General features: G+C 49.1%; 1 protein-coding gene across 4 annotated transcripts in view; it reads left to right on the forward strand.

Moving 5' to 3' along the window:
* Positions 1 to 13,385, forward strand: part of IDUA (alpha-L-iduronidase) — a 415,485-nt gene that overhangs the window by 63,137 nt on the left and 338,963 nt on the right. For all 4 annotated transcript variants that reach the window (XM_063919502.1, XM_063919500.1, XM_063919510.1 and 1 more), the window contains exon 2: positions 11,253 to 11,393. In XM_063919502.1, the coding sequence (XP_063775572.1) occupies positions 11,253 to 11,393 (141 nt within the window). The remainder of the gene's footprint in view (positions 1 to 11,252; positions 11,394 to 13,385) is intronic.

Consider the following 13,385-nt stretch of genomic DNA (forward strand, 5'->3'; position numbering starts at 1 on the left):
TTGTAGAAAGGCTGGGAACAGCCAGGTTTCTCACCACATTGGACCTGACCAAAGGTTACTGGCAAATACCTTTATCTGATAGCGCCAAAGAAAAAACAGCCTTTTCGGTTCCGGAGGGGCTGTACCAGTATAAGATGTTACCCTTTGGGTTGCATGGGGCTCCAGCAACCTTTCAACGGGCGATGGATACAATTTTGAGGCCCCATAGAAAATATGCAGCTGCCTATTTGGATGATGTGGTAATTCACAGTACAGACTGGGGGTCCCATTTGGTTAAAGTACAAGCAGTACTGGACTCAATTAGAGAGGCAGGGTTAACTGCTAACCCAAAGAAGTGCTGCCTCGCAATGGAGGAGGTCAAATACTTGGGCTTCACCATAGGCAGAGGTCTGATTAGGCCCCAATTGAATAAAGTTGATGCTATTCAAAACTGGCCTCGTCCAGTGAATAAAAAACAGGTAAGGGCTTTTTTGGGAATTACTGGGTACTATAGACGGTTTATTCCCAATTTTGCGACCACAGCGGTGCCGTTGTCAGACCTTACCAAAGGGAAGCAGTCAAATATGGTGAAATGGAACCCTGATGCAGAAAAAGCGTTCCAAGCGTTAAAAGTGGCTTTATGTTCACAACCGGTATTGATAACGCCAGATTTTTCAAAAGAATTTGTGGTACAGACAGATGCCTCAGAGGTAGGGATAGGGGCTGTGCTGTCCCAAACCAGAGATGGGGACGAACACCCTATCATTTATTTGAGTAGGAAACTCAATGAGCATGAAAAAAGGTATGCCATTGTGGAAAAGGAGGCTTTGGCCATTAAGTGGGCACTAGATACCTTGAGATATTACCTCTTGGGTAGACAATTCAGACTAGTGACAGACCATGCCCCTTTAAAATGGATGTATGTAAATAGAGGCAAGAATGCTCGTGTAACTAGATGGTTTCTAGCGTTGCAGGACTTTAAGTTTACTGTCGAACATAGACCGGGAACACAATTGGCCAACGCAGATGCATTGTCTCGCATCTTCTGTTTGGGGGCTACAAGTGTTCCGGCCCCTAGGTCGATACAGGGGAGGGGGATATGTGACAAGAACACTGGGATAGTGTTTGAGGGCAGGTATATTTGTCCCAGGTTCTTGTCTTACATGTTTTAGAAAATGTTAACTTCTAGGAAAAATGCTTTTTGTTTTGTCTGAACCTTTTCAGTTTGCTGTAAAAGCTGGGTAAAGGCTCTGAGAGAGAGATAAGGCGAGTTCTAGACATTGGGCCCAGTTCGGGTCTTTGGCCTCACAGAGGGCTAATCAGGGTTTCAGCTGTGTAAGTGTGTTATAGTGCTGCTAACCTGATTAGTATGGGCAGACTGCCTGGGAAGGCTGCAGGATCTGTGTGTGAGAGACACGTTTTCTGATGCAAGTGAGCTATACAGTATGTACTGAAGAACTCTGTGTTTTGTTTAGTGACAGTTAGGAATATCTTATGTTTAGTTAGTGCCGGACAGGCAAGGTATTTTTATTTTGGGGTTTGGTTTATTTTCTGTTTCAATAAAACTGGCCGGGGTCAGTTGTACCAGAAACTGGACTTGTGTTGTTCCTCAGCTGCTGCGTGCCGCCATATTCCCCAGGAAAAGGCGCCTTGCACCCCTACAGTGTTACAATAGGGAACACTTAAACAACACAATGTAACTCCAAGTCAATCACACTTCTGTGAAATCAAACTGTCCACTTAGGAAGCAACATTGATTGACAATCAATTTCACATGCTGTTGTGCAAATGGAATAGACAACAGGTGGAAATTATAGGCAATTAGCAAGACACCCCCAATAAAGGAGTTGTTCTGCAGGTGGTGACCACAGACCACTTCTCAGCTCCTATGCTTTCTGGCTGATGTTTTGGTCACTTTTGAAAGCTGGCGGTGCTTTCACTCTAGTGGTAGCATGAGACAGAGTCTACAACCCACACAAGTGGCTCAGGTAGTGCAGCTCATCCAGGATGGCACATCAATGCGAGCTGTGGCAAGAAGGTTTGCTGTGTCTGTCAGCGTAGTGTCCAGAGCATGCAGGCGCTACCAGGAGACAGGCCAGTACATCAGGAGACGTGGAGGAGGGCAACAACCCAGCAGCAGGACCGCTACCTCCGGCTTTGTGCAAGGAGGAACAGAAGGAGCACTGCCAGAGCCCTGCAAAATGACCTCCAGCAAGCCACAAATGTGCATGTGTCTACTCAAACGATCAGAAACAGACTCCATGAGGGTGGTATGAGGGCCCGACGTCCACAGGTGGGGGTTGTGCTTAAAGCCCAACACCGTGCAGGGCGTTTGGCATTTGCCAGAGAACACCAAGATTGGCAAATTCGCCACTGGCGCCCTGTGCTCTTCACAGATGAAAGCAGGTTCTCACTGAGCACATGTGACAGAGTCTGGAGACACCAAGGAGAACGTTCTGCTGCCTGCAACATCCTCCAGCATGACCGGTTTGGCAGTGGGTCAGTAATGGTGTGGGGTGGCATTTCTTTGGGGGGCCGCACAGCCCTCCATGTGCTCGCCAGAGGTAGCCTGACTGCCATTAGGTACCGAGATGAGATCCTCAGACCCCTTGTGAGACCATATGCTGGTGCGGTTGGCCCTGGGTTCCTCCTAATGCAAGACAATGCTAGACCTCATGTGGCTGGAGTGTGTCAGCAGTTCCTGCAAGACGAAGGCATTGATGCTATGGACAGGCCCGCCCGTTCCCCAGACCTGAATCCAATTGAGCACATCTGGAACATCATGTCTCGCTCCATCCACCAACGCCACGTTGCACCACAGACTGTCCAGGAGTTGGCGGATGCTTTAGTCCAGGTCTGGGAGGAGATCCCTCAGGAGACCATCCGCCACCTCATCAGGAGCATGCCCAGGCGTTGTAGGGAGGTCATACAGGCACGTGGAGGCCACATACACTACTGAGCCTCATTTTGACTTGTTTTAAGGACATTACATCAAAGTTGGATCAGCCTGTAGTGTGTTTTTCCACTTTAATTTTGAGTGTGACTCCAAATCCAGACCTCCATGGGTTAATAAATTTGATTTCCATTGATAATTTCTCTAACGTCCTAGTGGATGCTGGGGACTCCGCAAGGACCATGGGGAATAGACGGGCTCCGCAGGAGACATGGGCACTTTAAGAAAGAATTTAGATTCGGGTGTGCTCTGGCTCCTCCCTCTATGTCCCTCCTCCAGACCTAAGTTTGAATCTGTGCCCGGACGAGCTGGGTGCTTTTCAGTGAGCTCTCTTGAGCTTGCTGTGAGAAAGTATTTTGTTAGGTTTTTTATTTTCAGGGAGCTCTGCTGGCAACAGACTCCCTGCATCGAGGGACAGAGGGGAGAGAAGCAGCCCTACTCTCTGAAGATAGGTCCTGCTTCTTAGGCTACTGGACACCATTAGCTCCAGAGGGATCGTACACAGGATTTCACCCTCGTCGTCCGATCCCAGAGCCGCGCCGCCGCCCCCCTCGCAGAGCCGGAAGACAGAAGCCGGGTGAGCATGAGAAGCAAGAAGACTTCGAAATCGGCGGCAGAAGACTCCGGTCTTCACTGAAGTAACGCACAGCACTGCAGCTGTGCGCCATTGCTCCCACACACCTCACATACTCCGGTCACTGTAAGGGTGCAGGGCGCAGGGGGGGGCGCCCTGGGCAGCATTTGGACCTCTTTTTGGCAAAAGTGAACATATATACAGTTGGGCACTGTATATATGTATGAGCCCCCGCCAAGAAAATACATATTTAAGCGGGACAGAAGCCCGCCGTCGAGGGGGCGGGGCTTCTTCCTCAGCACTCACCAGCGCCATTTTTTCTTCACAGCTCCGCAGAGAGGAAGCTCCCCAGGCTCTCCCCTGCAGATACACGGTAGAAGAGGGTAAAAAGAGAGGGGGGGCACATAATTAGGCGCAAAAATCAATATAAACCGCAGCTACTGGGTTAACATTAAGTTACTGTGTTATTCCTGGGTTTATAGCGCTGGGGTGTGTGCTGGCATACTCTCTCTCTGTCTCTCCAAAGGGCCTTGTGGGGGAACGGTCTTCAAAAAGAGCATTTCCTGTGTGTGTGGTGTGTCGGTACGCTTGTGTCGACATGTTTGATGAGGAAGGCTATGTGGAAACAGAGCGGGAGCAAATGAATGTGGTGTCTCCGCCGACGGCGCCGACACCTGATTGGATGGATATGTGGAAGGTTTTAAATGATAATGTTAATTCCTTGCATAAAAGGTTGGAAAAAGCTGAAGCCTTAGGACAGTCAGGGTCTCAGCCCGTGCCTGATCCTATGTCGCAGAGGCCGTCAGGGTCTCAAAAGCGCCCACTATCCAAAATTGTTGACACAGATACCGACATGGATTCTGATTCCAGTGTCGATTACGGTGATGCAAAGTTACAGCCAAAATTGGCTAAATCCATCCGTTATATGATTATAGCAATTAAGGATGTGTTGCACATCCCAGTCCCTGACAAGAGGGTTCATATGTATGGGGAAAAGAGGCAGGTGGTGACCTTTCCCCCTTCACACGAGCTAAATGAGTTATGTGAAAAGGCTTGGGAATCTCCAGATAAAGAACTGCAGATTTCCAAACGGATTCTTATGGCATATCCTTTCCCGCCAACGGACAGGTTACGCTGGGAATCCTCCCCCAGGGTGGACAAAGCTTTAACACACTTATCCAAGAAGGTAGCCCTGCCGTCACAGGATACGGCTACCCTCAAAGATGCTGCGGATAAAAAGCAAGAGGGTACCCTGAAGTCCATTTATACACATTCAGGTACCTTACTGAGGCCAGCGATCGCGTCGGCCTGGGTGTGTAGTGCTGTAGCAGCATGGACGGACACCCTGTCTGAGGAACTTGATACCTTAGACAAGGATACTATATTAATGACCCTGGGGCATATAAAAGACGCTGTCCTATATATGAGAGATGCTCAAAGAGACATTAGTCTACAGGGTTCTAGAATAAATGCTATGTCGATTTCTGCCAGAAGGGTCCTGTGGACTCGGCAATGGACAGGTGATGCCGACTCAAAAAGGCACATGGAGGTTTTACCTTACAAGGGTGAGGAATTGTTTGGGGAGGGTCTCTCAGACCTGGTCTCCACAGCTTCTGCTGGAAAGTCAAATTTTTTGCCATATGTTTCTTCACAGCCTAAGAAAGCACCGTATTACCAATTGCAGTCCTTTCGATCACAGAAAAGCAAGAAAGTCCGAGGTGCGTCCTTTCTTGCCAGGTGCAGGGGCAGAGGAAAGAAGCTGCACAACACAGCTAGTTCCCAGGAACAGAAGTCCTCCCCGGCTTCCACAAAATCCACCGCATGACGCTGGGGCTCCACAGGCGGAGCTAGGCCCGGTGGGGGCGCGTCTCCGGAATTTCAGCCACAAGTGGGTTCACTCCCAGTTGGATCCCTGGGCAATAGATATTGTGTCTCAGGGATACAAGCTGGAATTCGAAGAGATGCCCCCTCACCGATACCTCAAATCGGCCCTGCCAGCTTCCCCCCTCGAGAGGGAAATAGTGTTAACTGCAATTCACAAATTGTATCTTCAACAGGTGGTGGTCAAGGTTCCCCTCCTTCAACAAGGAAGGGGTTTATTATTCGACCATGTTTGTAGTACCGAAACCGGACGGTTCGGTCAGACCCATATTGAATTCAAAATCCCTGAACATGTACCTGAAAAGGATCCGGTTCAAGATGGAATCGCTGAGAGCGGTCATCGCAAGCCTGGAAGGGGGGGGGATTTTATGGTGTCTCTGGACATAAAGGATGCATATCTTCATGTCCCCATTTATCCACCTCATCAGGCGTACCTCAGATTTGTGGTACAGGATTGTCATTACCAATTTCAGCCGTTGCCGTTTGGTCTCTCCACGGCACCGAGAATATTTACCAAGGTAATGGCGGAAATGATGGTACTCCTGCGGAAGCAAGGGGTCACAATTATCCCATACTTGGACGATCTCCTCATAAAAGCGAGGTCAAGAGAGCAGCTGCTGATCAGCGTAGCACGTTCTCTGGAAGTGTTACGGCAACACGGCTGGATTCTCAGATGCATCGGTTAATCACCCTATCCCCCAGGGCCAGGGTGTCTCTCCTGTGGTGGCTGCAGAGTGCTCACCTTCTCGAGGGCCGCAGATTCGGCATTCAGGACTGGGTCCTGGTGACCACGGATGCAAGCCTCCGAGGGTGGGGGGCAGTCACACAGGGAAGAAATTTCCAAGGTCTGTGGTCAAGGCAGGAGACTTGCCTTCACATCAACATCCTGGAACTAAGGGCCATATACAACGCCCTACGTCAAGCGGAGACCCTGCTTTGCGACCAACCGGTTCTGATTCAGTCAGACAACATCACCGCTGTGGCTCATGTAAACCGACAAGACGGCACAAGAAGCAGGGTGCCGATGGCGGAAGCCTCCAGAATTCTTCGCTGGGCGGAGAATCACGTAAGCGCACTGTCAGCAGTGTTCATCCCGGGAGTGGACAACTGGGAAGCAGACTTCCTCAGCAGGCACGACCTCCACCCGGGAGAGTGGGGACTTCATCAGGAAGTCTTCACGCAGATTTCAAGTCGGTGGGAACTGCCACAGGTGGACATGATGGCATCCCGCCTCAACAAAAAGCTACAGAGGTATTGCGCCAGGTCAAGAGACCCTCAGGCGATAGCTGTGGACGCTCTGGTGACACCGTGGGTGTTCCAGTCGGTCTATGTATTTCCTCCTCTTCCTCTCATACACAAGGTGCTGAGAATCATAAGAAAAAGAGGAGTGAGAACAATACTCTTATTGTTCCGGATTGGCCAAGAAGGACTTGGTATCCAGATCTGCAAGAAATGCTCACAGAGGACCCGTGGCCTCTGCCTCTAAGACAGGACTTGTTGCAACAGGGGCCCTGTCTGTTCCAAGACTTACCGCGGCTGCGTTTGACGGCATGGCGGATTGAACGCCGGATCCTAGCAGAGAAAGGCATTCCGGATGAGGTCATTCCTACGCTGATAAAGGCTAGGAAGGACGTGACAGCTCAACATTATCACCGTATATGGCGAAAATATGTTGCTTGGTGTGAGGCCAGGAATGCCCCTACGGAGGAATTCCAGCTGGGCCGTTTCCTTCACTTCCTACAGTCAGGAGTGACTTTGGGCCTTAAATTGGGTTACATTAAAGTCCAGATTTCGGCCCTATCCATTTTCTTTCAAAAAGAGCTGGCTTCCCTACCTGAAGTTCAGACTTTTGTAAAGGGAGTGCTGCATATTCAGCCCCCTTTTGTGCCTCCAGTGGCACCTTGGGATCTTAACGTGGTGTTGAGTTTCCTGAAATCCCACTGGTTTGAACCACTCAAAATGGTGGAATTGAAATATCTCACGTGGAAGGTGGTCATGCTACTAGCCTTGGCTTCGGCTAGGCGTGTGTCAGAATTGGCGGCTTTGTCACATAAAAGCCCCTATCTGGTTTTCCATGCGGATAGAGCAGAATTGAGGACCCGTCCACAATTCCTGCCGAAAGTGGTTTCATCTTTTCATATAAACCAACCTATTGTGGTGCCTGTGGCTACTACTGACTTGGAGGATTCCGAGTTGCTTGATGTGGTCAGGGCTTTGAAGGTTTATGTAGCCAGAACGGCTAGGGTCAGGAAAACAGAGTCTTTGTTTATCCTGTATGCTTCCAACAAGCTTGGTGCTCCTGCTTCAAAGCAAACTATTGCTCGCTGGATCTGTAACACGATTCAGCAGGCTCATTCTGCGGCTGGATTGCCGCTGCCAAAATCAGTTAAGGTCCATTCCACTAGGAAGGTGGGCTCTTCTTGGGTGGCTGCTCGAGGGGTCTCGGCATTACAGCTGTGCCGAGCGGCTACTTGGTCAGGTTCAAACACTTTTGCAAAGTTCTATAAGTTTGATACCCTGGCTGAGGAGGACCTTGTGTTTGCTCAATCGGTGCTGCAGAGTCATCCGCACTCTCCCGCCCGTTTGGGAGCTTTGGTATAATCCCCATGGTCCTTACGGAGTCCCCAGCATCCACTAGGACGTTAGAGAAAATAAGATTTTAATTACCGGTAAATCTATTTCTCGTAGTCCGTAGTGGATGCTGGGCGCCCGTCCCAAGTGCGGACTTCTTCTGCAATGCTTGTATATAGTTATTGCTTAAATAAGGGTTATGTTATGGTTGCATCAGGGTTGAACTGATGCTCCGTTGTTGTTCATACTGTTGACTGGGTAAGTTTATCACAAGTTATACGGTGTGATTGGTGTGGCTGGTATGTATCTTGCCCTGGATTATCAAAATCCTTTCCTTGTACTGTCAGCTCTTCCGGGCACAGTTTCTCTAACTGAGGTCTGGAGGAGGGACATAGAGGGAGGAGCCAGAGCACACCAGAATCTAAATTCTTTCTTAAAGTGCCCATGTCTCCTGCGGAGCCCGTCTATTCCCCATGGTCCTTACGGAGTCCCCAGCATCCACTACGGACTGCGAGAAATAGATTTACCGGTAAGTAAAATCTTATTTTTTTGTGTGATTTTGTTGTCTGCACATTCAACTATGTAAAGAACAAAGTATTTAATAAGAATATTTCATTCATTCAGATCTAGGATGTGTTATTTTAGTGTGCCCTTTATTTTTTTTGAGCATTTATTTTGCATCAGTGCCAGGAGCAGTACTGCTCCAATGTCCCTGGCAAAGGTCTCTCGCTGGTACTTATACAAACGCCTGAATAGAAGCTTCTGCATTAGTGCCACTACGTGAGCACTCCATAGCCGAAGCACTACACTATTGGAACAAGCCATGTACTGCAGCTCTGACTGTGTATTGTACATCTAGAGTACTGCGCCTATGTACAGATTATTAAATGAAGTGCATTGTGCTTACCAGTCATCCAGTTTTCTAGTGGTGGACAGGTTTCAGCTTCTGTTTGTCCACTTATATCATGGTAGGCAAAATAAGTGTTGGCAGCTATGGGGATTGGGTACAAAATCCCAGCAGTCGGGAACCCAACAGTCAGAATACTGTCAGAAGAATCCCGACAGAATCCTGATGCATCTCAGTAAGCATTTTAACTCTACCCCTATCCCTAACTCACCCCTCCCATAGCCTAACCCTAACTGTCCCCTCCAGCAGCGTAACACCTCCCCCTCCCACCTCCTAAACGTCCCCTAACTGAGCCTAACCTCCCCCACCCCCGTAGCCTAACCCTCCCCCTAGTGCCTAACCCTAACCCCACAACTTACTGGTGGGATGTGTCGGGATTCCCTTCTTCGGGATCCTGATTTTGACAGCATCCCTGCTACAGTACAGTTTGGGAACCACTGGACTACCGCAAAAAGGAGTGGTCTGTACTGCTGCTAGCTCTTTATAGACCATGCAGCATATCCCCCTTTGCCATGTACTCTGTAGTGGTGCAGGTGGACAGCCACAAGCCATGATCTAGTTTATTGATAGTTGCACAATTAATTATTTCTTCTGTGATCTGTAAAATTCCACAGTGCTGACAGCTTGTTGAAATAACTGCTTTTGGGCATATAACCAAACAACCTGTGGGGGTGATTCAGAGGTGATCGCAGATATACGAAAAGCGCACATCTACGATCACAATCTCTGACATGCGGAGGGACGCCCGGCACATGGCTAGTCTGCCCCGCATGCCAGCCCCCCCCCCCCCCGCACATGTGCAAAAGCATCCCACAGCAGAGCCTAGCTGCTAGCTTGACCGCAGCGGCTGCATGAGACGTCACGCGGCCACCCTGCATTGTCCGGACCAAGCCCACCCCTAACGCCGCCTACACTCCCCGCGACCGCCTCTGCCTGTTAATTAGGCAGAGGCAAGCACACGTGCAGGTAGGCTGCTGCACATGTGCACACACCACAGGGCTTCAGACTGCGAACGCTGCTACTGTCTGAATTAGGCCCTGTACCCGTGCCTCACTATAATGAATTGTCACATTGACTGAGGCTGCTCACATTACTACTTTTGCTGCGTTCCGTGAATAAAGAAGTGGGTCTCCTGTGGGGGTTGGGGCTAAAATGCTGGCGGTCAGAATACCGACTGCTGAAACCCTATGATTAGAATCCCGGGGTCGGGTAAGTATGCTAAAACTCCCCACTTAACCCTTTTTTACCGCAGCCTAAACCTACCTCCACCCCCCACAACCTATTCCTAACCCTCCGTGGTGGTGCCTAAACCTAACCCCCCCTCCCCGCAGTGTAAACCTAACCTTTATCCTCTGCAGCCTAACCCTCTCCTGGGGTTCCTAAACCTACCCCCCCCCTCCCCGCAGCATAAACCAAACCTTTACCCTCTGGAGCCTAACCCTCCCCGGGGTTTCCTAAACCTAACCCCCCCTCCCCCCAGCCCAAAGCTAATCCTCCCCCACCGCAGCCTAACCCTAACCTTCCTGGGAGCCTAAACCTAACCCACTCTTCCCACAGCATAAACCTAACCTTTACCCTCTGTAGCCTAACCCTCCCCGGAGGTTCCTAAACCTAACCCACCCTTCCCACAGCCTAAACCTAACCCTTCCCCTCTGCAGCCTAACCCTAATCTTCCCCGGGGGTTCCTAAACCTAACCCCCCTCCCTCCCTGCAGCCTAAACCTAACCCCCCTTCCCGTAGCCTAACCCTCCCCCCGCAGCCTAAACCTACCTCTCCAGCTGCCTGGCAGTAACTCGTTCGGGATTGGTATCTCATTTGGGATGCTGGCGCCAGCCGTTCGAGCAGTGCCGGGATTCCGGCGTCGATATTTCGACTGCCAGGATCCTGACCGGATCCCTCCTGTGGGTATGAGTGGCTCATCAATATTCCAAAATATCTGTGATTTTTTTTTTGTCGATGATTACCTGTTACTGATCCACAGGTGTAGATACAACATTTATCCATAATATTAATGCTGACTTTTTCATTGTTCAACCCTACTTCATGGTGAATGAAGGTTTACTGATTGTGAATGACTTGCGGCTTGGAATGAAATCATAAAAAGGCTGTGTTATGGGATTGTTGTGGGTGTGTCAATGCAAGCGGCTGCATTGACACGCAAGTACACAAGCATTTTGATAGTACCACAGTCACTGGGAAAAAAATCACAATACCAAATGCAACTGTGTTCACCTCTGAATCAGGTCCAAATATGAGCACTTTAGTTGCTGCCAGGAGGAGGACTGCATGACAACAGTAAACAGTTACAGTGCAAGGGACATCACACATATTTATTAATGTATTTTTTTTGCAAATGCTTTTAATTTTTATTTTTATTTTTCTTTCAGTCCGCCTTTACCACATAACATGTCAGAAACCTATTTTCTGGGGAAAGACCAAAGATTAAACCTGGCATACATATCTTCTGTCCCACTTGGTGGCATCATGCAAGTCAGAATTCACTGGTTAATGGACCTGATTAAAGTTTCGTAAGTCCATTCATTAATGTATGTGTTTTGTTTTTGCTGTTGTCAGTCATAAAACAACTCCAAATGATGATTAAATGGTGTTTTATATTATTGCACAAATCATATTGTCATGTAAACAACATGATATCCTAGTTGTCCCTTGGCAAACTGTATTAGCTAGCTGTGAGTATTGCATAGAAATATTGCATAGAAACGGTTTTGTGTCAGTTGTATTTCTCTTACGTCCTAGAGGATGCTCGGGTCCATATTAGTACCATGAGGAATAGACGGGTCCACCGGGAGCCATGGGCACTTTAAGACTTTGATAGTGTGGGCTGGCTCCTCCCTCTATGCCCCACCTACCAGACTCAGTTTAGAAAATGTGCCCGGAGGAGCTAGTCACAGCTAGGGGAGCTCCTAGAGCTTTTCTGGTTTTATTGTTTTTTTAAGATGCTAGGCACAGGGAGACTGCTCCCCCCTAAGTAGGACTTAGGGGGGAAGCAGTGTCCAACCCTCAGAGGTTAATGGCCACTGTCTCCGCTGACCGGACATTAAGCTCCTGAGGGTGATGATCGTTATCCCCCGAGGCGACCGCTCACTCCCGCAGCTTGCCGCCACCCCCTAACAGAGCCAGAAGATCGCGGTGGTGAGTGTGACACCGGTGACCCGACAAGCAGGGAGCTGGTGTGAATGGCGGCAACAGGGTGGGAGCGCAGTACTGACAATATGCTCCAGAAGGCTCAGCGATACATCAGGTGCGGCGCTGTGAGGGGCGCCCTGGGCCAGCACAGATTCCCTCAAAACTGGTCATTTCTACTATCAGGGGCGTTAGTTCTGCTGCTAGTTTATAATACCTCAGGCCAGTATAATCCAGTAAAGTGCGGGAAGACACGCCATGTTTGGGGGCGGAGCTTCTCCTCAGAGCGGACCCAGCAGCTCACCAGCGCTATTTTCTTCCTGCAGTTCATCACTGAGAGACACTGACAGGGAGCGCTGACCCTACACACGACTCCAGCTATCCTGTGCAGTACCAGGGAGTTGTAGAAGGGGATGGGGAGGGAGACTGTATTTTACTGTGTATTCTATTAAGGGGACACAGTCAGTGCCAGGCAGTTATTCTGTCACTGCATACTGGGGCGCTGTGTGTGCTGGCTCCAATCTCTGTGTTTCTCTGAAGGTACTTGGGGGAAACTGTGTCTGACATTTTCCTGTGTGTGTGTTTATGAAGATTCTCACATAACCGTGTCCAGGGACTCTGTGTCTTGTGCGGCAGAATATGTATCTTCTCCAGAGGAATCCATTCCATGTACTCAGGAATGTAATATTTTGTCTCAGCCTTCCGAATCCGAGCCCCAGTGGGTAGCTTCTATTAAGGGCATGATATCCCAGATATCCACTAGGATTGCACATTATGAGACTGAATCACAGATTTTAAAACAATCTGTGGAGGTTCTGTCCCCACTACCTCAAAATCCCCTGGTGTATCCAAGAAACATGTGCTTGCTCAGATTATGCAGGTCGACACCGACTCTGGCATGGCAGAGGGTGATGCTGATATGCGGGGGGTGAAGTTTCCCTGGCAAGAGAGGTGCAACTCATGATTGAGGCCATTAGGGATGTGTTACACATTACTGACAAACCACCGGAACAGGTAGAGGAGGCTTACTTTACAGACAATAAGAAAGCCTCCCTGACCTTCCCGGCGTCTAAGGAATTAAACGCCTTATTTGAATAATCCTGGGAAAATCGAGAGAAAAAATTCCAGATCCCAAAGAGGGTTCTTGTGGCTTTTCCTTTCCCTGAGGATGATAGGAAAAAGTGGGAAAACCCACCTATAGTAGACCCCTCTGTATCTAAAATACACAAGAAAAAATAAATAAAACAAGTGAGCGCTAGTAAAATTGGCTATGAGACAAGTATACTTTACATTGACTGCAGCTTCTCAATTTGAGGTGCTGAACCTCAAAAAATCATGGACAATGGTAAAAAACACAAAGAAGCGCTGTCATTGAA

The sequence above is a fragment of the Pseudophryne corroboree genome, chromosome 1 (assembly GCF_028390025.1).
Source record: "Pseudophryne corroboree isolate aPseCor3 chromosome 1, aPseCor3.hap2, whole genome shotgun sequence".
NCBI lineage: Eukaryota > Metazoa > Chordata > Amphibia > Anura > Myobatrachidae > Pseudophryne > Pseudophryne corroboree.